Genomic DNA, 27035 nt, shown 5'->3' on the forward strand with positions numbered 1-27035 from the left:
CATCTTACTAGATTGCCTGCCCTTTGAGGAGAAAGCAGTGCATGGAATTGGACCAAGCTTTAAAAAGGTACCATTCCTTTAACCCGCTTGTTCTTAAAAAGAAACATATCAATTTCTGCCCACTTTTGTCTCCTCCTACATTATGAATTTTGACCCTATATTTTAAGAGGTATTTAGATTTCCCCAAAAAGAGTCACACCATGGAACAGAACCTTTGAGCCAACACACCCATGTTGACCAAGTTAGTATGCTGGGCTTGATTCATTTGTCTTCATTTGTTCCATATCCTTCTGAACCTATCCTTTCCACGTATCTGTCCAAATCCATTTTGGATTTCACAATCGTAACTGCTTTTAGTTTCCTTTGGCAGCTCATTCCAGATATGGAGTGAAAACGTTTCCCCTGAGGTCTCTCTTAAATCTCCCCCTATTCACTTTATACATACCCCTCATAATTTAATTTCTTATTCCAAGCGAGTGAGGAAGGGGGTCCCTAGAAAAAGGTTCATTTGAAATCACTTGTGATACTGATTTGTGTTATCATAGATTATCTAATGATGTTTTGTGAATTAATTCATGACAAAAAAAACAGCAAGAAAGATCTGTCATTATCCTCAGTTCCACTCCATGACAAACCAAATGATCATCTTAAGAGATTTAGTACTTTATTTTCACTCATATAATGCGCACAACATATAAAATGAAGGACATCTTAAAGCTATGTAAAATATTCCCATATATGCGCACATGCATATATCGCGTGGGTGTAGTATTCGACATTCCAACTCACAAGAGCAAGTTGCATTTACTTGGAACAGGAGACAATACACACACCATAGTCCCACTTTCTGCCACAGTTACAACCCATTCAACTTCCCCCAGAGGTGTAAATAGCTGATATCCTCCGGCAAAGTCTGAGACCGTTGTCTCAGAGGTAATTAATACATTAATCTTCTTCCTCAGGGGGTGGGTCTGGGCAAGTAACATTGATAAGATGCAGTGCCCTATCCAGAATATCCTGTTTCTCAGAATACCATGGCATTCAGGCCAAAGAGATAGTCACGAGATTGCTAAGATCCAAATTTTGAATTTTGCCTTTTTACATATATCCAATTCCCACGTTAATTTGTAAATTGTATGCGTGATGTTTCATCGCCACTATTACTTTCCCATGCCCACTATAAATTGTGTGTGATGTTTCATTGCCACTACTGCTTTCCCACGCCTGCTATAAAGTGTGCATGATATTTCATTGCTGCTACTACTTTCCCACACCCAGAATAAATTCTGCATGTTGTTTCAACATGTAAACAAAATTCTTGTATAGCGCGCACATGCATATAATGCATGGTGCATTATGCAAGCGCATATAACACATGGTATATGCATAAAAATACGGTAATTGGTCTCATCACTTTGGCCTGGTGTTAGTGTTGTGCATTCAGATAGTTCAGAAACAATTGCCTATCCATCTTTGTACTTACAACAGTCTGTTTCTTCTGTAGCTCCTCCAGCAGTTCAAAAAGGCTTTCATCTGCAACATCGAATGCTGTTTGACCCTATGATTCAGGAAAAGCATGTCAGTGATCATTGTTCCTGGTGGCAAGCAATCAATTCCCTCCACTTAACACTCATTTCAGAAACAGTAAAGCTGTAACCTGTCTGCACAGTTCAACTAAACAGTCCACACCTTTCCTGCAGCAAAATTTCTATCAAAACAAGAGAAAAAGAAATGCTTATACCATTCAGTAAACATCTAAATTGCATCCAAGAATAAAGCTTTCAGATTGTGCTTTTCAAATAGCCCCAATCACAATTCATCAGTGGGAAACATTATTTCTGGTATTCCAGACTTGGAAATGTAGTTAGTTTGGTCAGGAACCAAGGTTCAGGAAAACCTGCACTGGGTTTCTGGTTGGGCTACTTCTTTTCTTCAACCAACCATGGTAGACATTTCAGACACTGCAGTTATGTCCTACCTCCTGATGGAGCACTTCTGACATTATCCTGACATCGTTGAGCAAATATCACTTAGAAATATTTAAAATGTACTAATGCAAGAATGTATCAGCATTTTGTATAAATAAGCCCATAACGAAGATAGCATCCCATACAATAACCATTCTCTATTTCTTATGGCAGACACAAGTCCGGATTCTGACACCAACTAGTGTCGTATAATCAGTTCCCTACAACTAACTTACCCAAAAGAAACAGAGTGGATTCCTACGAAGTACAGGAAAGTCAAGCAACACTAACCGGTGAGGCACTGAGATTTTACGCCATTTGAAACCATATGAAATAGAAACTGATTATCTAAATTCATCATAAAACATTAATCTACAAGATAAATCAGTGAAAATCATACGCTTTAATTGAGGATTTTTTTCCACTTTTTTTGACTTTTTCCAGTATTTCATAATAACATGAAAGAGGGCAATACAGTGTAAAATATGATTCAATTAGAACAACAAACAGAGCTAGACAGTGAAACACATGGCAAAGAATAAATGCAATTTGGAGCAACAATGATTATAGGCACTGCAAAATAACAGTGTATAAAGTAAAATCACATTGTGCAAACCAATTCATTTAAATAGTATTAGCCATCAGAATGGCGTAAGCACCTTACATTGCTTTATATTTGAATGAAATGTCAAACAGTATTGAAAAGAATGACATGAAATATAAAGTAATAGAACATCAGAAAAAGTGCAAGAAAATTTGATGCAGCTCATATAGAATACAAATTAAAATGAGTGGCAATTTATCCAAGATGGCGCCTCTTCATACTGAGGTTCCAAAAAGGAATGCAATTAATGACTCGTTTGGGCTGTGTGCGCCAAAAAGGCAAACTGGCCACCAGATACTGAACAATATATCAGAACAGGGCAAAAAGGAGTTGTATAGTCACCTTGTAGCACAATAATCATGGAAAGAATCAAAAAAGACCTTGCAATATCATTCCCAGTGTACCCAGTAGATACAGTTTCACTGCTCTCCTTTGCCTTCCAGCCACCAACATTACCTAGTGATTTCTAACTTAAAATAGCAGGTTACATTTTCTCCCTATTTTTTTTTAAACCCTAACAGCTCCTAACAAAAACCAAACAGGTACACAGATTTTTCTTTGTCATTCATTGCAATGGCTTTAAAATTTCTCTGCTGTTCTCCCCACCCAAATTATTAACATGGTGTTATTATTCTTATACATTGCACAATACTCATATGCACTCAATTTCTTACTTGATGAAGTTCAACACTGGAACTCCTGAACAGCAAAGATGCATTCATCAGGATGCTCTTTATCGACTACAGTTCGGCATTTAACACCATCATCCCCTCAAATTTGATCAGCAAACTCCAAGTTCATGGACTCAATATCCCGCAGTGTAATTGGATCCTGGATTTCCTCACCTCCAGACCCCAACATGGTAAGAACATCTCCTCCATAATCTCCATGAGTACCAGAGCACCACAGAACTGTGTTCTTAGCCCTCTTCTCTACTCCCTTTACACCTATGGCTGTGTAGCTTGGTGCAACAACACCACCATTTAAAAATTCAACCATAGTGGGCTGTATAAAAAAGGGTGATGGGTCAATGTACAGGAGGGAGATTGAAAAATTGGCTGAATGGTGCATCAACAAGAACCTCACATTCAATGTCATCCAAACCATGGAGATGTTTGTTGACTTCAGGAAGGGAAAACCAGAGGTGTACGATTCAGTGATCATTGGGGGAAATGGTGAACAAATTTAAGTTTTTGGTAGTCACCATCTTGAAGGATCTCTTCTGGCCCCAACGCACTAATACCATAATGAAGAAAGCACATCAGTGCCTCTACTTCCTCAGGAGTTTGCGGAGGTTTGGTATGACACCTGGCAAATTTCTACAGATGTGTGGTGGAAAATGTGTTGACTAGCTGCACCACAGTCTGGTGTGGGGACACCAATACCTCTGAGGAGAAAGCCCTGCAAAAAGTAATGGGCACAGCCCAGGACATCTCAGATAAAACCCTCCCCACAATCAAGAACATCTACAGGGAATGCTGCCATCAGGAAAGAGGTACAGGTGTCATAAGATTTTCACCACCAGGTTCAGGAACAGCTGCTACCCCTCCACCATCAGACTCCTCAACAATAAACTTAATCAGGGACTCATTTAAGGACTCTGACTTTTGCACTTCATTGATTTTTTTTCTCTCTGTATTGCACAATTTGTTTACATTTCTTGTTTGTTTACATGCGTATGTATCTTCTTGAGTAGTTTTTTTGCACTATGAATAAGAGGTAATTCTGGCTGACCCGCAGGAAAAAGGATGTCATGCATATACTCTGACAATAAATCTGAACTTTGAACAGGTAATTTGTGGGGGGGGAGGGGGGAGAATCTACAATAGTATATATAATTGTATTGAAAAGAGACAATAAATACAAAAAGATAATATTCAGTATCCTCCTGTTGATACATCAAGGACATGTCAAACAAATACATGTACAGGCATCTTCACTCTGCACATCAACGGAATAAAGGCCATCATTCGCAACTATGAGGGATAGCCATGACGACGACCGATTCAGTAAAAAAAAATCCTTAGCACAGAAATAGGTTTCTTTTTCTTCTAATTTCACCTGTTCCCTCCCTCACAAAGTTATCAATGTTTGGGCAACAATTGTGATTGGCAGCAAGGAACTACCCTAACTGAAAATTGATGATACATTTCAATTTCCTCTAGTTAGCCTAACTGTTAGTGCAACGACTTTACAGCACCAGCGATCGGGACTGAGTTTGAACATTCTCCCCACGTCTGCGTGTTTGTTTTTTCTCCAGGGGTTCTGGCTTACTTCCACCCTTTAAAAACAAGTAGGTTAATGGGGTGTAAATTGCGCGGCATGGACTCATAGGGCTGAACTGGCCTGTAACACTGTGGTATGTCCAAATATAAAAAATATATTAAAAAAAATACATAACATCCCTGCTACGAATTCTCTTGAAAAACCTCTCAACACTTACGACTAATTGGCATCAATTTTCATCTCTATATTATTCAGAATTCTTGTTTAACATAAATGTGTGTTTATGCCTTGGAATATTATGTCATGAAAACGTATGATAAAATACAATTGTGTACTGTTTATTTTTTTCCCCAAACTTTATTTATTTGAAAAATTATTGGTAATCATACAAAATACGGACAATAACAAAATTTATATATATATTATATATATATATATACACACACACACACACACACACACACACACACACACACATATATATATATATAAATTAAGAATAAAAAAGAAAAAAAAATAAATTTTTCAAAATTAAATTCCCATCCCCCTCCCCCACCCCTTCAGCCAGCTCACTTAAGGAGAGCCAAAAAAAATAAAGAAAAACTAAAAATAAATGCATATAATCCAAATATGGTAACCACTTATTAACAAAAAAAAAATTATCATGCAAAACATAAGTAATTTTTTCCATAACAATACAAGCTTTCATTTCATTATGCCATCGCATTATATTAATCACTGTATTGTCTTTCCATGTACTTGCTATACATTTTAGAGCTACGGACAATGCTAAATATACAAATGCAATTTAAATGCAACCCCAATCCCTTTAAAGGAATCACATAACCCAATAAAAAAATGGATGGATCTAATGGTAACTTAAACTTATACAATTTTTCCAAAATTAACTTATTTTCTTCCCAAAATGATTGTACACACATACAGGACCAAACAGCATGTAAAAAAGTTCCAACACATGAACCACATATAAAACAGGAATCTGAATTACTAAAGTAACTTTTTTTCAATTTCTCAGGAGTTAAATATAACTGATGCAAGAAATTATAATTAACCATTCTATATCGTGCATTTGTCAATCTAGTAACACTATCATGACACGTATCCATCCAGTAATCTTCAGGAAAAACAAAAATTAAATCATTTTCCCATTTAAGCTTAGATTTCTCCCATTCCGGCTTATCCATATTATCTTGTAGTACTTGATACATAACAGAAATGTAGACCTTTTTTGGTATAGAAGAAATCAAAGACTCGAATTTCGACAATGCAGGTAAAATCATCTCTCTACCATACATATTTTTTTTACCAATGATCAAAATTGATAGGAAACAAACAAATAATTTTCCGCGATATCAAAACATTCTTTCAATTGATTAAAAGAACAAAATTGTCTTTCTACAAAGCAATCCTGTAATGTTTTTATACCCTTAAAATCCCAATTCTTTAAATGACTATTAAATAATGAAAAAGGAATAAACTGATTATTATATAATGGCGTTAAAATAGATAATTTACTTTTTTATCCTATAATCTTATTCTTTTTTGTCCATAACATCAATAAATGTTTTAATATCAGCATTTTATACTCCCGTAATAAATTTATATTCCACCGAAATATAAATTGATATATTGCAGTTTCAGAAATATATGCCATCTCAACTTTAGCCCAACATGGAGGCCGATCCAAATCCATCAAACCACTAATAAATTTAAGTTGGGCTGCTTCATAATAGTTCTGAAAGGGAGTTAATTGTAATCCACCTAATGCATACTTCCAGGTAAGTTTTTTTAATGCTACCCTTGGTAGTTTACCTTTCCATAAAAATTCCCTAGTGATTTTATTTAAGTCCTGAAAAAAGTTATTTGTAAGAAAACATGGTATTGATTGAAACAAATATTGAATACGTGAAAAATTATTCATTTTAATACAATTAACCATCCAATTAGTGTTAACGGAAGGTCTTTCCACTTAATTAAATCTGCTTTAATCTTTTTCAATAATGGAACATAATTTAATTTATATAAAGACTGATACTCAGTATTCTCAATTATTCCTAAATATTTAATTTTATCCGAGCATTTCAAATTAGCAGCATTTTTATAAATTGAATATACTCCTTTACCAACCGGCAAAATTTCACTTTTATCCCAGATAACTTTATATCCAGATAATGATCCGTACTGTAATAAACATTCCTGTAAGTGTGGCAAGGATTGTTCTGGGTTTTTAAATATATCAAAACATCGTCTGCAAATAAATTAATCTTATACTTTTCATCCAGAACTCTCATCCTTTGTATCTGTTCATTTTGCCTTATTAATTGAGCTAATGCTTCAATGGCCAATGCAAACAGGGATGGTGACAATGGACAACCTTGTTGGGTGGAACGTGTCCATTTAAACGATGACGAAACTTGTCCATTTGTCATCACCCTAGCAGTCGGGTTTGTATATAAAGCTTTAACCCATCCAATAAAAAAAGGGCCAAATTTAAACTTTTCCAAAACCTTAAATAAAAAAAATCACATTTGACCCTATCAAAAGCTTTTTCCACATCAAGTGCAACCACTATTGGATGGTTGGGTTGCTGCCGATATGCATTGACCAAGCTAATTAATCGAAGAATATTATCTGAAGCATGTCTATTTTTAATAAAACCCATTTGATCTACATGTATCAATTTAGGCAAATATTTAGCAAGTCAATTTGCTAATATTTTAGCTATTATTTTATAGTCCACTTTCAATAAAGAAATAGGTCTATACGAAGACACCTTTAATGGATCTCTATATTTCTTTGGATTACAGTAATTAAAGCACTCGAACAAGATTCTGGTAACTCATAACGTTCAGTCACTTGCTATTTCTAACACCAAGGATAAATCCTCATTCAAAACTTTATAAAATTCCACCGAAAACCCGTCATCACCTTGTGACTTACCATTAGGCATTTCCAACATAGCAGTCTTAATTTCTAGATCTGTAAACGGAGCTTCCAAATCTATAATATCCTCTTCTTCTAATGCTGATAACTTTAATGTAAATAAAAAAGAATCAATAGATCCATTATCCCATCTCCCCTCAGAAGTATATAATTTTTTATAAAATGAATAAAACTGGTCATTGATTTCCCGAGGTTTATAGGTAACTATTGAATTCTTTTTAATAGCATTAATAACCCTTGAGGTCTGTTCCTTCTTTAACTGCCATGCAAGTACTTTGTGTGCCTTCTCACCCCACTCATAATATCGTTGCTTAGACCGATTAAGTAAACATTCAAATTGATAAGTCTGTAACATATTATATCGCAGTTTTAATTTAGTCAAAGCTATTTTCTGATCTTCTGTCACTCTCTTCTGAAATTCCTTCTCCAGTTCATCAATTTGCTTTTCTAATTTAAGACTTTCAGCCATATATCCTTTCTTAACTTTAGTAGTATAACTAATTATTTGCCCTCTTAAATAAACTTTTAACACATCCCATAATACAAAACAACTTTTAACTGAATTAGCATTTTCATTTAAGAAAAAAATCAATCTGTTCTTTAACAAAAGTAACAAACTCAGGTTTTTTCAACAATATTGCATTAAATCTCCATCTATCGGATGAACATACTACCTCTGAACTTTCATAAGAAAAAAATAATAAAGAATGATCTGATATAACTCTACTCTTATATTCTGCCTGCAATACCTTTCCTTGCAAATGTGCTGATATTAAAAAAAATCTAGTCTAGAAAAGGAATCACGTCGAGAAGAATGAAAAGAAAAATCTTTCTCTATAGGATTAATCCTTCTCCAAATATCTACCCAATTTAAATCTTTCATTAAAGCCCCAATTTGTATCGCCATCTTTGATTTTCTAATACATTTTGGGGATTTATCCATCAAAGGATCCAAAACACAATTAAAATTCCCCCCAACTAAAATATTTTCATTAGTTTGACTTAATAACAAAAAAACTCTGAAATAAAACACTCATCATCTACATTAGGTGCCTAGATATTAAGTAAAGTCCAAAGTTCATTAAGGATTTTACAGTCCACTTTCAAAACCCTTCCAGCATTCCCCTCTACAGTATGCAACTCATAAGATAAATTCTTATGAACTAAAATCGCTACGCCTTAGAATTAAATGAAGAAAAAAAACACATGACCAACCCAATCTCTTTTCAATTTCAAATGCCCTGTTTTGGTCAAATGTGTTTCTTGTAAAAAAGCAATATCAATTTTCTATTTTTTTGATACAAGTTAAAACTCGCTTTTGCTTAATTGGATTATTTAATCCCTGAATATTAAAAGCTGAAAATTTCAAACTAGACATTTTAACAAATTAACAATATAAAATACAAAAAATTGCTCTCCTACTTATCAATGAAATCCACTCTCCCTCCCCTATTATAGAAAAAGTTTATATAAAAAGGAATACAATTAATTCCCCCCCAAAGGGGGGGGGGAGTTACATCCAAAGGTAGTAACTCCCTAAAAAACTGGGTGTGGTAAACCCCACCAGTGGCAGATGACTATCAAAGATATCAGTGCCATCCACCTCCCCCCAGCCCGAAATACAATATATATAATAATGTAATTCAACGTCATAGAAATATTCAGCCCAGCGACTCCAGTCTCAATGACTGGTTCGAATCTTCAATATCAATAAGACTGTGTGTCAAAACCTCCTTCTTTCCATCTTTCCCATTCTTTCCCATTCTGTCCATTTCCATTTCTATTAGCCCTACTTTTAGGTGACAATGGCGAGACTCTTCCCTGACCACGTAAATCCGTTAACAAATTAGCAAAAACCAATGCATCATGATCATTCTCAAAAAATTGAGACTGATAGTTTCCATAAAAAACCTTCAACACAGCAAGAAATCAAAAAGCAAATTTATATCCTTTCTGCCACAACACATCTTTGGCCGAATTGAATTCCCGTCGACATCTAATAATTTCTTGACTCAAATCAGCATAGAAAAAAACTCTATTATTCTGACTTATCATTGGAGCTTGACTTTATCCTACCTTCTGTACCGCCAACCGTAGAATAATTTCTCTACCCTGATAATTCAAGCACCGAATTAAAACTCCTCATGATGGCTGTCCCGGTAACAGTTTCTTCCCTAGCGCTCTATGTGCCCTCTCCAATACTAAACCACCCGGAAAGAATTCTTTACCCAACATCTCGGGGATCCAGTCTTTAAAATTTTTTATTGGATCTGATCCTTCAATATCTTCTGGAAGGCCCACAATTTTTACATTATTTCTCCGACTTTGATTTTCCAATGAATCAATCTTTTTCAATAAATCTCTCTTCTGAATTCCCCAATCCATGAACGAATCTTTCACTTTCTTTATTTTATCCTTATTACGTACGACTTGCTCTTTACATTCAGAGAAAGCTGTCTCGAGTTTTTAAAAAATTTTCCTGTACTACATCCACTGAAGTAAGGCATTTATTAACATCTCTCTTAAGTGTAGATAGATCTTCAGACACATTAAACATTGTAGTTTGCATTTGGGTCATTTGGTGAGACATATTATCCATATGGCAGGCAATCACTTCCAAAACAGTAAAAATAGAGTTCAATCCAGATTCCAGTACCACATCTTGGGTCCCACCTTCTATAAGGTTGTTCCTGTGAACTGGACATTAAAGGTAAGTCTTCTTCTTCTTGTTCCACCATTGTCAGGCCTTTTCCCGTGCAGCTGCGGGTCTGCACAACCGACGACGGCACCCTGACCACATTGGGGCGCCGCCGCTCGGGCCCCCCCCAGAGCCCACACATGCTCCAATAAGTCGCGGACCCTGGAGGCACCATGCGTGCTCAGCAGGGCCACAGGCCACGCAGGGGCAATATCCACTGCCCTCCTGCACATCCCCGTCTCCCCCAATTGCAGCGCGGACTCAAAGGCTCTTTGTTCAGTCAGGTCGCCCGCGCGCCCGACATCACGAACATGCGGGTCAATGTCGGCCGATTTCATCAACAAACCGGCGCCATCTTGCGGAGACAAGACCGGTGCCAGCGTAATAATCAACCTGCATAATAATCTCTGTGGCTTGGAAGTTCCCGATGGCAACTCCGTGGTTCCAGCTAGACAGGTAGGTCTCAGTTCTTCAGCACTTTTGAAGAGTAGTCTTTTCTGTAGTTGAGTCTTAGCTTTTTTAATATTAGCCGCCATTATAGACAAATGATGTATTTAGAAGTAGAAATAAAACATTTATATACTTAGATTAAAGTTTAAAAACGGATGTTTAAAAAAACTGGCTGGGGAGGAGTTGGACGCCATGCCTGTCCTCTACGCCATCTTGCCACGCCCACCCCCACCCCCAGTTGTGTACTGTTGTTAACAGTAAAGCACCCAATTTCACGAGCAAATCTTGTATCCATAATGCATCATTAAAGTGCAAATAAATTCAGAGACTGTGAGTTGTTCATCTTCAAAGCCTCATCCACTGCTTACACTACACAACTGGCCTCAACCTCACTGTTAACTGTCATACATTAGCTGGATTTGTAAATGTATCTATTAAGCAGTTGGTTGTCTTTTACACATTGTGATTGTCAGTTTCATTCCAGTATGATGGGAATTCTTAGAAATTTCAAAGTTGATATTGAATTCCACTTATTCTTTTACTTTTCTTTGTCTTTTTGCTAACAATCTCTCCTATTATTTCTCTTCCTGTGCTTGATTGGTCTTGAGTTCAGCATCTTTCTCCATTGTTTCTCTGCTTCTTTCGCCATCCGAATACTCCACTGCTCTCCTTCCACCACTGTCATACTGCAACTCGGGCAAACTTGCAGTGAAAGATACTTTAAATATTACAAATCTAGAATATCTATCTCCTTTTATCTGATAACACATACACATTGGAATTCTGTGCATTTTTAATGAAAATATGAATTATATATATATTTTAAAAATTAAATGTTGGCATACAGCAGAGTAACTGGCCACTTCGGCCCATGAGCTGGGGGAGGAAACCGGAGCACTTGGGGAAAACCCATGCAGACACACAGAGAATGTACAAACTCTTTACAGACAGCGCAGGATTCAAACCCCAGTCCTGATCGCTGGCTTTGTAATGGCGTTACACTAACCATGCCACCAAACATAATATCACATAAGATATCAGAATAGCAAAGGTAGTGCAAAGCTTTTGAATAGCTGTTTAATATTAATCCTGAAGCAATTAATAAAAGATAGGTCCCTTGCAAAATGAAGTAATGAATCCTGGCGATGCAAAGATTTGAATCTAAAAAAAGGACGATGATCAGGAATGGGAATCAAATCCAACTTCTTAAGCCTCTAGTCCAGGAAATCATGGTTAACCACAATAGTTTAGCCATTGTCTCAGTATACACTGGAATATAACACAAGAATTTGTGGTCTAAGTCTCAGCACCAGACTATTGGTATGTCAGTGCTTTTCGCTTTGAAACATGACAACTTCAACACTGGAAGCTCAAGGAAATGTATCGCTGTAACATGGAAATCTGATGTATCATTAACATTAGAACGATGGCATCCAGAGATTCAAAGTTGTATTCCTTTAGAAAAAAAAACATAATTTAAGGGGTAAATATTCCTTATTTCTACAAATTTGGAGCCCATATGCTAGAATTTTGGGATTAAAATTAGAACATTTTTTTAAAATCCACCTGTCCAGTGAAGCTTGCCCTGAATGAATAATAACTTTGATTTTTTGGGATCCTCAAGTGTCATCTGATGTAATTCAAATCAATATGTAGTACTATGCAATTTGCATATGCAATATGCAGTACTGTTATTGTGTATTTTAGTTATGGGATGAGATTAGGTTTGGGGGAGGGTTTTAAGGGTGTTTTTAGTTTAATTTCTTTTTAGTTTTTATTCTACTTTTATATATTTTCAGCATATATCTGTTAACAATGTAATATTGTGATTTATTATTGTTTGTTATATTATCTTATATATGTTGATTAAATAAAATATTCAAAAAAAAACCACTGGGAGCTCACAATCATTGAGAAATTTGCAAGAGTGTTGGAGCTCTTAACCAATTGCTTAATGTTTGTAATGGTTAAAACGATTTCAAATCTGCAAGTGTTACGGAGTCCAGAGGACCCCAAACACCAGCAGCAATAGATATGCACCACAACAGAGGGTTACTTAAACAAAAGTAGTTTTTAATCATATTTGAACAAGAAAACAAAATTAAACTTTAACTTATTACTTAACCTACCTAACTACTTAATCCCCTAAGTGCAGGTGTGTGTAATGTATATTTAAGATTAGAAAAGTTCTTTGGATCACAGTCCAATCTCACTGGTTGCAGACAATTCTTGTTCTGTGCACAGAAGTTAGCATTAACAAAGTTCACCAATCTTTGGTGCTTAACAGGCAAATGGTTACCACTCAGGAGGGTTCTTGCTGGTTTTCAGAGATTCCTTTTCCAGGACATCCGCAACTGATTCCTTTTCAATCAGTCTTGTTGACGAAACTTTCCCCCTTCATAGTTCTCCAGATGATCCTCTTTCTTTCAGGTAATCTTTCAGACTGCCAATCTTCTCCTTTGCCCAGGTAGCCTTCCAAAGTTTGCCAACTTGTCCTTCTGGAACTGATTTCTGTGTCCTCTCTCTCTCTCTGTTTCACACTCTCCCTCTCTGAGAGCAAAACTCTTCTCTTCAGCCTGCAAAGATCTCACGGTCTCTCAGGCAAGCTGCTGTCGATACTTTGTTGCCTTCTGCAAAAGTCTTGCAAATATTCTGTGTTTTAAAATGTGTGTGTGTAAGCTGCTCTAACAATTCCTCCCAAACCACCTCCAAATATTCTGTCACACAAGCAGTTCTCTTTATGGCTTTCAAGATGTTATTTACATATTCTTTGAGTGTCTCCTTGCAACATCTTCAACCCAAGGTCTTATGGCTTGTTAGAGATATTACACATTAGTTTTAGTTGCTTTGTTCTACAAATTGGTAAGGAATTACAATGTCTGACAATTTTTATTGACTATTTAACAAACATTTAGCACCATCTAACAGCTTATAATGATGTATGGCAACTGAATTGTTACAATTCCTTTGGTGGCCTGATGGAGAACATGGTAGAATACAGAATGACAGGGCATCTATTTGGGGTAACTTCATCACCAAGTTGTGCTAATTTTGCCCTTAGTTAGTGTGATGAGGACAATATGGAACAAATTAGCTCTCAAGCTAATAAGCACCATCAGGAATAACTTCTTTGGGGATGATTGTCTCATTTATGCAGCTACAGTAAAAAAAAAAGCAATAGCTTTTTATCACGAGTTGAGAACGATCTCAGAGGAGGCTTTCAACTTACCAAATGGATCAGTAATAGTCACCAAGTATTGGCTGTCATACTTGAAAGAGAGAGGGCAAAATAAATGACAACCTTTCTGTGGAGAGGGTATTGAGTGCGAAGTTTTTAAGTTCAAAATCATTTTGAAGGACTGTGATAGGACAGATCTATCACCAATGTATATAGTGTATATAGTTACAGTATCTAGACTGTGCTTACAGCGATTGGCTGAGAGCTAAGCCACGCCTACTGCCTGGGCCTTAAAGGGTTGTGTCCCTAGCCAGGTCGGATCATTCCGGACTGGTCGGCCACCTGTGAAGAGCTCCTGTTTTTTGCTAATAAAAGCCTTGGTTTGGATCAACAAGTCTTTGATTCTTTCGACGAGCTCTACAAGGACGACCTCTCACAAGAAGGGGGATTCTATCAACGGTCAGTTCGATGCATGATCCTCTAGGAATATTGACACCAGTTGTCCTGACTGCCAAGAAGATCCTGCAAGCTATGTGTCGGAAGAGGATTGGTTTGGATGATGAGATACCAGAATCCATTGTACAGGAATGTACGTGTGGGAAGACTTCAAGATTGACAGATGCTTGAAACCCACAAATTTTGGAACTGCGACATCTGCTCAATTGCATCATTTTACTGACGCGTGTGAAGACGGTCATGGAACTGTTAGTTACCTGCTACTGCATGATAACAAGGATAAGGTACATCATGGATTTGCAATGAGAAAGGCCAGATTGGCTCCATTGAAACCAGTCACCATCCCACAAATGGAGTTAACGGCTATTACATGGTGAGTAGAATGGACACAATGTTAAAAAGGGAGTCGCAGATGAAACTAACAGATTCCATATTTTGGACTGATAGCCCTCTGTCTCAAATACATCAACAATGAAACCACAAGCTTTCGAACTTTCGTGGCTAACAGAACCACTGAAATACAGTGGAGATATGATAACACAGTTAGCAATCCCAAGGTTTGAAAGTCAAGTCTTTTCTGAAGAATGAAATGCGGGTGTTAGGGCCTCAATTTCTTCTCCAGCCTCAAAAGGAATGGCCTCAAAATCTTGATAAATTAAAAGAAATTTTACCAGAGGACCCTGAAATCAGGATTATGACTGCAAATGCTGTTGAGGTAATGTGTGAAGGAATGGACATAGTATGATTTGAAAAAGGCAACAGCATGGATGCTTAGATTTAAAAGATGGTTTCTGAATTGTAGCAGAAAGAACAAACAAACAAGCGACGTTCCTGCTCAGTTTCAATCGGACCAAAAAGATTTACCACAAAGAGACAGGTGACCTTGAGACTCAAGAAAAAGGAGGTCTCACAGTTGAAGAATTTATTAATGCTGAGATGGAGATAATCTGCTTTTGCCACAGTAAGAGATTTGCAGATGAAATTTCAAGTCTAAGAAAGGGAATTAATATTCTTAAGATTAATCCTTCATTGCACCAGGGCAGTTTCAGAAAGAAGACATATATGCTCGCTGCAGGTGGAAGCAGGTACAATTTATATCAGATTTGTTCTGGAAAAGATGGGTGAAAGAATATCTTCCACTGTTGTATAAGCAACAGAAATGGTTTAAAATCAGGCGCAATTTCACAGCTGGGGATGTCGTGATTATTGTGGACAATTCAGCACCTCGAAATTCCTGGTTGATGGGGAAGATTGTTGATACCATCCAGAACAAAAGAAGACTTGTACATCAAGTTCAGATCAGAACTAAAATTGGCTTTCTGAACAATTACAAAGATCTGTCTTTTACAAGAGGCAGAAAGCTTTAACAATAGATTTTATTTTATTTTGAAATTTAATCGTTATATACTACTATGTACTATGTTTGATTTTTTTTCTTTGTGATGGTAATTTTTTTTTTAGACATAATAGTTATGGGCTGTATTGTAAGGGTTAAAATGTATTGCAAATTTGCAAGCAATTCAGTTTCTGGCTTTCAAGATGTTGTTTATATATTCTTTGAGTGTCTCTTCGAGCCAAGGTCTTATAGCTTGTTGAAGACATTACACGCTTGTTTTAGTTCCTTTGCTCGACAAAATGATAAGGAATTAGAAAGTCCAACAATTTTTATTGACCATCTCACAAAGATATAGCATGGCTTGTAACAATGTATGGCAACTGATAATAATGTTAACAATGTTTAATAAACTTCAGAAAACTCAACTCAACTTTAGTATAGATTTGTTTGAATGAGTTATAGACAACAACAACAACATTCTGTTATCCTCCAAGCGACTATAAAGGAAAATAATCGCTACAATGTTAGTCGGACTCACCACTTTATTCACAGCATCCATGTTGCACAAGTTCTCCACCAACAATCTGCAGACTTCTTCTTTTCCCCAGTGTGAAGCTGCATGTAATGGAGTCCAACCATCATTGTCTCGACTGTTCACATCAAAGCCAGCCTGAATCAACAACCTGGAACACAAAGGCTTCTTGCAGAATAGGATACTGATGCAAATATTTTCATTGCAAAGGCCACAGTCTTAGAATTAATAATCACTGTTGATTTTGGATATTTGGATCAGCAAATATAATGTTGGAGAGTGCTGCCAATTCATGTGGAGAGTGAAAACGATGGAGATAACAAAATTTACTGCAATTCTTTATTTAGCTTATCCTTTCAGCAATCATCTTGTAGTGAGATTCATACTGAAGAACTTCCCTCCTCTGTCTCAAACCCCTCCTCATCTCATCAGCTTCTCATTGTTCTCAATATTATAACAAGCATAGCTTAATCCCACAGCAGGAAGCAGCAATCTCTTTGTAGACAAAACACAGTCAACCTAACTGCAATCAACTTTTCTACATTCCTTAATGAGATTTTGTTATTAATAGTAACCCAGGACAACTTTCCTTTTATCATCAAATCCACACCGTCCGCCTACTCACTTCATGACCTCCAAGTAGCCTTTGGCTGCAGCAACGTGAAGAGCACTTGCTCCAGTTTTTGGGTGCCGAACATCTTCCAACCTCCCTCGATTCAGCCACTGCCTGGCATCCTGAATCATTCGCTGCTCCTCCTCTTTCCTGGCCACCTCCACATCGATCCCTGGAAGCAAGATGCACGAAATTTGTTGCTGTCACTTTTCCTGCTAGCCGTTCCTCAATGCGCCAGCAAACATACTTTTTCTCTGTGACAGCAGTTGATTCACACGCTGCCATTTGTGGAAGTTTATTCACTTTCTCTCATCTGTCCCTGACTAACTGACAAAGATGAAGATTCCTTTACAAACTGCGCAGGTGTGCTAAAGTGGCCAGGTTCATGAAGTATCAATAGTAGATCAGGGGTAGTACTCTCACTTGGAAATATTGCAAAGTGTACTACATTCTGGTAGCTTAGTGAAGAGGAGGTTGTCATGCAGGAAGGAATAGACAAACATTACCTTTAGCGTTCGCACTCTTTTAATGGGTAGAATTTTCACCTCTGTCAGTTCTGATGATTTTCAATTATATCAGTAGAGGCAAGACTGTGTCTCCAACCTGGAGGTCTTGGGTTGCGCAAAGTCCACCAGCATCGAGTCAGATACAGTGGGTGGGACACGTCATCAGAATGGATGACCTTGCCAACTGCTCTATAGTGAACTGAAGACCAGAATGAGATTTCATGCGCTATAAAGATGCTGTAAAGGAAACCCTACACTACTGTGGCATTCAGCTAAGAGAACTAGAAGCTGCGACTGTTGACAGATCCCATTGGCGAGCCTACACCAGTTTTGAAGACAGGAGCTGCCAAAAAACGGATGGAAAACAGTGAAGGGCATCACAAAGCAGCAGCCACAGTGATTACAAAAACGGACTTCCAGTGCCCTCATTGTGCTAGACTCTGCACTTCCAGACTGGGACTGCAAAGTCAACTTCGTGTCCACAGATAAATTGCACAACAATGTGTCTTCTTCAAACCAAAGAATGATCAGTATAATAGTGGAGGATTAATACCGACCAGGACACCAATTTTCCTGCCTTTTTCATAACAATTAGTTCTTTCAAGACAAGCAAGTCAAGAAAACAGGAGCTGCTTAATATCTCTACAGCACCCTGTCAGTCCAGTCCTGAAATGGCTGCCTCGTCTTTTTGTTTTTTTGATGTTCGTGGAGTGCAACTTACATCAACTACCTTACAGCTCAAAGCAGAGGTAGTACCACCTTCAAACAGTGGGCCCAGAATGACAAACAGAGAGAAATTAAGAGATAAACACAAGGTAAGGTAAAGAACACAATGCTCAGAACCAGTAAATGTGCAAACACGCTTCCAAATCTCAGAATCAGCCCTGTCAAAGTACACTGATGCCTGTATGTAAATTAAAGGCTGTCAACATACCAACCACTGGCTGATGGAACCAGCTGGCATGAATGCTCCAGTATCCACAGCAGAATCAGGTGATCGACTAATTCCTGCAGCTTACATGCACCTGTGCAGACAGACTATCCACAGACAATAGAGCAAATCAAAACTTGGAAACTATCCCAAATAATCAGTGGAGTGCCGCAGGGATCTGTTCGGGGACCCCTGCTCTTTGTGATTTTTATAACTGACCTGGATGAAGAGGTGGAAGGATGGGCCAGTAAGTTTGCAGATGACACGAAGGTTGGAGGAGTTGTGAATGGAGCTGAAGGTTGTCAAAGGTTATAAGAGGATATAGACAGGATGTAGAGTTGGACAGAAAAATGGCAGATGGATTTCAATCCAGATAAGTGTGAGGTGATGCATTCTGGAAGGACAAATAAGAAGGCCGAATACAGGGTTAATGGTCGGTTACTTAAGAGTGTGGATGAACAAAGGGACCTTGGGGTGCAAATCCATACATCCCTCAAGGTCGCCGCACAGGTTGATAGGCTAGTTAAGAAGGCCTATGGGATGCTGGGCTTCATTAATGGGGCATTGGATTCAGGAGTAAGAGAGGTCATGTTGCAACTCTATAAATCTTTGGTGAGTCCACATTTGGAGTATTGTGTTCAGTTCTGTTCACCCCATTACAGGAAGGATGTGAAAGCTATGGAGAAGGTAGAGAGGAGATTTATCAGGATTTTGCCTGGATTGGAAAACAAGTTTTATGAGGCAAGGTTAGCAGAGCTATGAGTTTTCTCTTTGGAGTGTAAAAGAGACTTGAAAGAGGTCTACAAAATTATGAGAGGCATAGAGAGGGTGGACAGCCAGCAACTGTTTCCCAGGACAGGATCAGCAAAGGACAAAGGGAGAGAAGTTTAGGGGAGACTTTAGGGGTAAGTTTTGTTTTTTTATAGAGTTGTGGGTGCCTGGAATGCCTTGCTGGGGATGGTGGTGGAAGCTGAACCACTGGGGGCATTTAAGAGGCTCTTAGACAGACACATGGATGAAAGGAAAATAGAGGGTCATGAGGTAGGGACGGTTGGCACAACATTCAGGGCCAAAGGGCTTGTACTATGCTGTATTATTCTATGTTCTAATAGTCTGATATTAATGCACATCAATAAATAAGGAGATAGTAAATAAATGGGCAGCACAGTTAGCGCAACGCCCTAACAGTGCCAAAGTTCAAATCTCACGCTGTCTGTAAGGGGTTTGTGTGTACGCCCTGTGTCTTTGTGGGTTTTCCTCAGAGGCTCTGGTTTCCTCCCACCATTCAAAATGTACCAGGGGTGGAGGTTAATTGGGTGTAAACTGCATGGCATGGACTTGTGGGCCGAAATGGCCTGTTACCATGCTGTATGTCTAAATTTAAATACAATTATTTCACTTTTATCCAATCCAAGTCATTACAGCTCCCGTGACACTCCCTCGAACTTGGCTTGAAGTAAGTTTGGCTCAGATACTAGTTCATTAGATTATTAATTATGCACCATTCATTGGAATCTCACACTTAGCCATGCAATTTATTAGGATAAAATTCCAAAAGCCCGAAATTCAATCATTTGGAAATCCTGATGGTTTGACCATCTCGTTCACTCATTTACCATGAATGTCAGCTAGAGATCCAGAGTGCAAGTGGCTTTAGAGCAAGACTTCTGGAGACAACCAGTGGCGGGCTCTGAACCGTGGCCTACGTGTGCAGCTGGAGCTGAGGTTGGGGTCTAGAACACGAGGCAGCAGAACGCGAGTAGGTTTGCACCGGAGTGAGATCTGGAGCCCCTGCACCTTTCCCACTCCGTCGAAACTCAGAGTTCAATGGAAAAGGTGTTTTACCACAAAGCAACATCTTGTCATCCATTTTTTCCCTGAAATGCTAATGAACTAACCTTTCCCTTTGGGTGAGAGACATTGGCACATGGCAGTGCAACAAATGGCCTAGGCAGCATCTACCAATAGGGATGAACTAGAAACATGTGTTCCTTGTGGCTCTTTCCCATAATGTGCTGCTTCCTTGCAACTCGTTACATGCATTGTAGCTTTTTCATGATACAGACCGTTTCCTAACTGGGACACCGAACGCTTTCACACTTGCAAGGAGCAAGGACTGTTCAACCGGTGACATCATGATGTGTCAAGTGATGGTGGGCCAGCCCTAAATCCTGATCAATATATTATGATCTTATATTTGAACAAAATTAACCACGCCTAATGTACAACACAGTATGAGCCCTTCAGCCCATTGTTGTTGTCCTGACCTATATAAACCTTTATAACGGAAAATGCTAGCAATAAATAGCAATAGCGGTCAATTTTTAAACAGCATGGAAAAGTTGGTAGTGCTATCGCATACAATTTATAAATACTGTGTGGAAAAAATGATGGTGGACCTGCCCTCCCAGCATTCCAGGTGGCAGAGAAAGTGCTGTATGCGTGGCTACATGTACGGATCTTTCATGGAGGGGTTTCTCTTCCGCACAGCATTCTAGGAAGTCAGATCCGCCATTGCTTTTTCCGACGGTCTTTATAAATAGTGCGTTATAGTACTACCAACTTTCCCCCGTTGTTTAAAAATTGTCCACTTTTGCTATTTATTTCCTTTCTCTCCCGCTGCGACTTACCCACTGCAAAGTTTATACCTTCGTTTTAATCTTTTCTTCTTTCACGTTCCTGCACTCGCGCAAAAACTTGAGTCCTTTCAATCCCACAATTCAATTGCCCATTTCACACTTGGACTGCTTGCAACGCCGGTGTCTGGAGACACCAGGGATTGTACGAGAGGTCGAGGCCGTCAATCCCCAGCATGAGACGATGTCTTCTGACACTGGCCTTAAGCTGATTTTGCTTTCACACTAGATACTTTAAAGGCCAATTGACCGTTAATTCCTGGGATCACTTGATAAAATAAGTTAAGCAGCACGATTGTAAAAGATGTGCAGATGGAAGGAGCTGGACACGTGTGCATAAATCTTTGGAAGAGGAATTAATAAAAGAACATAGGATCCTAGATTCATAAATTGAAGTATGGAGTACAAAAGCATTGAGGTTATGTTAAACCTGAATAAAACAAAATTAGGCTACTAATCCATCCAATTCTGTTTATCATATTTTGAAGATATAAAAATCTTTCAGAGAATGTCGAATATATTTACTAGCATTGTTCGAAAAGAGGGGTTCCCAAACTTTTTAGACTATTGACTCCTCATGAAATACTTGATCCCTCATCAACCCCCAAGCAGGAATCCCAGTGATGGACAGAGTGGGGGAGGCGGGGGTTGCAGCGCTAGATGAAAAGGGAGGGTAGTGGTGGCACTGGACAGGATAGAGTGGTGGTGATGGCGCAGAACAGGGTGGGGGGGGGGGTGTTAGCACTGGACAGGGGTGGGGGAGGGCTACCAAAGGTTCAAAGAACACATATATCTTTCTTCTATGCTCAGTCCGTCCTCCTCTTCGCTCTCAACGTATTCAACTCCGAAGCCAAATACCACATGGGGACCATGAGAGATTGGCCACCACTGGCATAGGCACCATTTTCTGTTGATCCACCCCTGCTTTCCACCGCCCCCACCACCCCAGCATTAGCGACTCCCTGACACATTGATGCCTTGGATAGTCCCATCGACCTTCAGGGGTCGATATCAACCACTTTGGAGACCTGTTCTAGAATGAAATTAAAGTTCTCCTTGAAAAGTAGAAGTAGATTGAAGGGGGATTTTATGGAGGTGTCAGAGATCATGACAGGTTTAGAAAGGCAAAGGAGAGAAGCAGAGCCCAGGAGCACATGGCTGGAGGACCAGGGGATGACTATTGAGAGTTGTAGCCTTGAGGCAAGGAGAAGCTTTTCTGTACAGAGTGCAGTTAAGATTTGAGAGTCATTGAGAAAACATTTTCCATCAAATATCTTCTAAATTAAATTTGCCTTTGGGAAATAACTTAATTAAAACTGGAAATGTACTTTGTCAGCAATACTCAAGTTAATAAAATGCTTACACAAGGTGCAAACAAAAACATCCTATTCTTCCCTCTTCCATATGTATAAATTGAAAAATTTATATTTGTCTTCAAAGCTCACTTCAAACAGCTAAAGAAATATAATCCAGCAATTCAGCTGACTAAATGGGAATGATGCATTGTGGGAAACTCTACAGTCTTCAAGGTCAAATATATCTATTGGGAAATTGAACTACATGAGGCTGACTCTTTTGTCACAGAATTATTCAAGCAAATTTTTTTTCGCACCACTTGGAAAAGGTGACTGAGTAATTCCAGTCAGGTCGCAGCCTTGTGATCCAAACACAATGTCTTTGTTTGGTTTGGAAGAGGCAGCATCATTTCCCTTGTGGGATCATTACAGTGAAACCTAGACCACGTCTGCTCAGGGTTTCCTGGAAGAATGTAGTGTCATTCCTACAGCATTTATGTGGGAAATTAACAAATAAATCATCCAAAATCCTTTATTCCTACTGGCTTCCACACCAAGACTGAAACAAACTCCAGTCTCCATGTGATGTGATTGACGTACATTTCTGCAGGTCTCCCACCCACAGCACTAGCTGCTCTCCCCACTACCCCTCCTTCTGACTACACTCGCCACTCGCACACAATATCATGCATGTGCACACAGACTTGAAAAGAATCAAAGACAAATGTGATCACATGCAAAGGAGGATCTCAGCAGGTCAAGCTGCATCAGTGGAACAAAAAAAAGGTCATCAGGTTAATATTTTAGGTCTGAGCCCTTTATCAAGACTGATGGTCCTCATTCCGCTGAGTTCCAACAGCTAATTGATTAATGCTCTAGATTCCAGCATCAGCTCTCTCTTGTGCATCTCAAATTTAATCTTATGTTTGAGAAAACTCCTGTCAATTTCTTCTGTCTGGGGATAGACTTCACAACACAAAGAACAACTTCTATGAGGCATCTTTAAAATTACAGACATCAAGTGGCTTTGTTGAGCATAAGGAAAGCAAATTTTTTAAAGATCCAAAGATGCTAAACCACCAAAAATAGAGGCAGTTGGTTAAAGATAAATGTTTTAAGATCCATTTAACAGAGGGGTTGAAAAGTGGAGAATATTTCGTCAAGAGTCCAGAGTGTGCACACTGTGACTTTGTTGGCCCGCTGCCTCTGGGAGTAGCAAGTCAGGTTCCACGAACTGCAACTGAATTTCATTGATTGATTCTGGCTAAAGTAAATGCCACTATTGTAGCTAGAACTAGCTGCTCTTTTACAATGAAGTCAATCTTTCCCCCAAGTAGGAGTGTCCTGAACAATTTGATGAAGATTTAAAAAATCTTTACAAATGAAGTGTTGGCCGATTACATGGAATTCTTACCTTGCTTCTTAATGACCTCTTTCAGCATTTTCTCCATAGGTTCACCCTGAGCAATGTCAATGGGCAGCTCGCCCTCACTGTTCACAGCTGCAACGTTGGCTCGCTGCTTAATGAGGTACCTACACATGAAATTAAAAGATACATTCACAATTGACTGGACATCAGCTATTATCATGCCCTAAACTCTGTACAATGGACAGCATTGGTCTCAAATGAACCATGTGGGGCAAGTGCTTACAACAGTCTGAATCATTGCAGATGAAAATATCTCGCACATGGAAGCCAGAGAATTTAGATCCATAACAAAAGCCTGCAGGCCTTTGTTTCACTGGTCACAGAGTTGTACTACAGATAAGCTGGCCTTATACCAATCCCATTTACCTCCATTAACACTATATCCTTCTATGCAATGGCTATTTTAAATGTCTGTCAAAATACCTTGTAAATGTTGTAATTTATCCGATTTCATTATCTCCTCTGTAAGCGTTCCAGATATCAACTCCTCACTTTGTAAAAAGGTTCCCCTCAGATCTTCTTTATAACTCATACCTCTTCCCTTAAATCTAGGTCCTTGGTTTTGGAAAAAGATCATCGACCTACCTATATCTCTCATAATCTTGTATACTTCTAACAGCTCACCCCTTAGCCTCCTTCGCACCAGAGAAAACAGGCCAAGCCTATCAAATCTCTCTTCATTGTCAAGTCCTCTGATCTCGACCATATCCTAGTGAATCACCTCCACACACTTTCCAGCGCAATCACATCCTTCTGATAGTGTGGTCACCAGAACTGCACATAATACTCCAAGTGCAGCCAAACTGCAAGTTTCAACACAACGTCCCACCCAATGAAGGCAAACAGGCCATCTCTCTTCTATCCCATTAACCTTCAGGGAACTATGCACTTGGATCCTGAGCTACTTCTGTTCGTCACTATCATTTACTATACATGTTCACCACCTATCTGGTCTGAATCCTGCTATAACTGTGCTCAACACAGCATTTTTTGTGACATCAACAATTTTACTAATCATATCTCATACCACATTTTCATTGGTAATAATCTAGATTTTATATATTCTAGGAGCTCATCTATTTTTCCGCTTTCGTCACTTAATTAGCCTTTCAAACCTCTGGCTTGCACTTTCATTTCTTGACTATAACTTTGAATTTCATCCAAGCTGAACTGTGGTTACATTTTAAATGTTGATATACAGCACGGCAACAGGCCATTTCGACTCAGGAGCCCATGCCGCCCAATTATACCCAATTGACTTACACCCCAGTGTGTTTTTGAACAGTGGAAGGAAACCGGAGGCCCCCCCCCTCAACCAGGGAAAACCCATGCAGAATGTAGAAATTCCTTATAGACAGAGCAGGATTCGAACCCGGGTCCCGATCACTGTGTGTTGCGCTAACCACTACACCAACCATACCGCCCCAGCTAAGGTTACTTTCTGTGTTGCCATCCTGGTAGAGGCTTGCATTCTGTGAATATTTATGTCCTACAAGACGAAGTTTAACCATCTCCCCGATCCACCAGAAAATCATTGAGGTTCACTAACAGACTGGCAGAAAAACCCTGGTAAGACTGCTTTTGGATTCTAGGTACAGGTTCAGTCTCCCTCAAGGAGGGAGGCATGTGAGAAAGTGAAAAAGTTTTGGGAAGATCTAAATCAGTTATTAAATAAAATCACAAAAAACAACATACCAAAAAATCCAGAGATCTTTCTTCTAAGTAATATAAGAAGTAAAGAATTAGGCCTCAAAAAAGATTTATTATGATAGCCTTAGCTGTAGCAAAAAAATGTATAATGTCAACTTGGAAATCAGAAGAGAGCCTGAGAATACAGCAATGGCACATGGAAATGAATAAATGTATTCCATTGGAAAAAATAACATATAATTAAAAAAAATAAAGTCACATTATTTGAACAAATTTGGGAATTATACATGGAACACAACAGAGAGGACTTACCTCAGACCTCCACCCCCTAAAATGATAAGACAAAATGAACTGACCCAGTGTGTAACAGTAGATGACACAATTTTCTTGTTTATTTTCATTGTGCGATTACATTGTTTAATGGGTTTATTGTATTGTATATGTTGAACGTTTAATGGGTTTGGAGGGGGTTGGGAAGGAGGGAGGGAAGGGAGGGGGGGGAAAAAAGGGGAGAAAATGCCATTGTGTATATTCAAGAGGGAAATGTTTGTGTGTATTTTGATTGATATGGTTCATAGTCTGAAAAATTTTTAAAAATTAAAAAAAGGAGGGAGATTCTGACAAAGGGAAAGAAAACGATGAAGGGGCCACCAGATGATTCCTTTCATGAAAGGATTATCATTATGTGTTTAAAATATTTAATTTTTTTAAAAATGTCTTGAAAAAAAATGGGGGTCAGCCTTAAAATAACGTACTGAGATGAGAAGTAACTTCCACATCTACAGGTTGAAGGAGAGGAGTGGAGGTTTGTCTGTTCAAGGCATCACAAAATACAGGGTTGATGCAGGAAAGAGGCATTTCTGTAAAAATTCAGCCATTAACTTTTTGAACGAAGTAGGTACAATGGCTTACTCCCAGCTTCTTAATAAGCACAGAAGAATTGTTTGAACTTTGTTTAATAATAAGCAAACTGAATTCATCACCCCTAGTAGGGGAGAGAGGGAGAAGTGGACTGCCGCATGACATCAGAGCGAGACAACAACCACCCTGGTTCCCTCTGCTGAGACGGAGAAGCCTGGGAGAGAACCCCACAGGCTTGTGAGGGTCTCAGTGACTGAAGGATTGAGACAAGGCTGCAGGCTGTTGTGGGAACCTGGATTCACGAGGATGCTTACGGTGAGCAAGGCTTCTGAAACGTATCGTGGGTTCGGAACCAGAGGCTGAAGAGGGTGACTTGAATGCATGGAGCTGGGGTTCACTGCCAGAACAGACAAGAGGGTGCATGGTTAGAGAGGTTACGAGAGCACCGGAGGCAGTGGCATCAGTGGTGGGCACTGGTTTCGTGGACGTTGGAGTTTTCCGAGGGGACTCTCTTCTGCTTTTCCTTCCCTTGGTGGTCAGGGTACTCCTCTATTTGTGTGACTTTCAGGGCAAACAAAAGAAAACAAATTTTATTGAATAAAGGAATCTTGAACCTTAATTTGTGTCCCTCTACTAATGTGTGAAGAAAGAAAATAACTCCCACTTGTTAAAATGAGCAGATCAATGATCTCAATTCTGCACA

At 38.8% G+C, this 27035-nt stretch overlaps 1 protein-coding gene across 3 annotated transcripts in view; it reads right to left on the reverse strand.

The window, feature by feature from the left end:
* LOC138742565 (protein phosphatase 1 regulatory subunit 12A-like) overlaps positions 1-27035 on the reverse strand; it is a 194292-nt gene that overhangs the window by 98513 nt on the left and 68744 nt on the right. For all 3 annotated transcript variants that reach the window (XM_069897140.1, XM_069897150.1, XM_069897158.1), the window contains exons 3-6: positions 23807-23925; positions 17037-17196; positions 16418-16562; positions 1484-1558 (exon numbers count right to left, since the gene is read on the reverse strand). In XM_069897140.1, coding sequence (XP_069753241.1) covers positions 1484-1558; positions 16418-16562; positions 17037-17196; positions 23807-23925 — 499 coding nt within the window. The remainder of the gene's footprint in view (positions 1-1483; positions 1559-16417; positions 16563-17036; positions 17197-23806; positions 23926-27035) is intronic.

Source organism: Narcine bancroftii, chromosome 1 (genome assembly GCF_036971445.1).
Source record: "Narcine bancroftii isolate sNarBan1 chromosome 1, sNarBan1.hap1, whole genome shotgun sequence".
NCBI lineage: Eukaryota > Metazoa > Chordata > Chondrichthyes > Torpediniformes > Narcinidae > Narcine > Narcine bancroftii.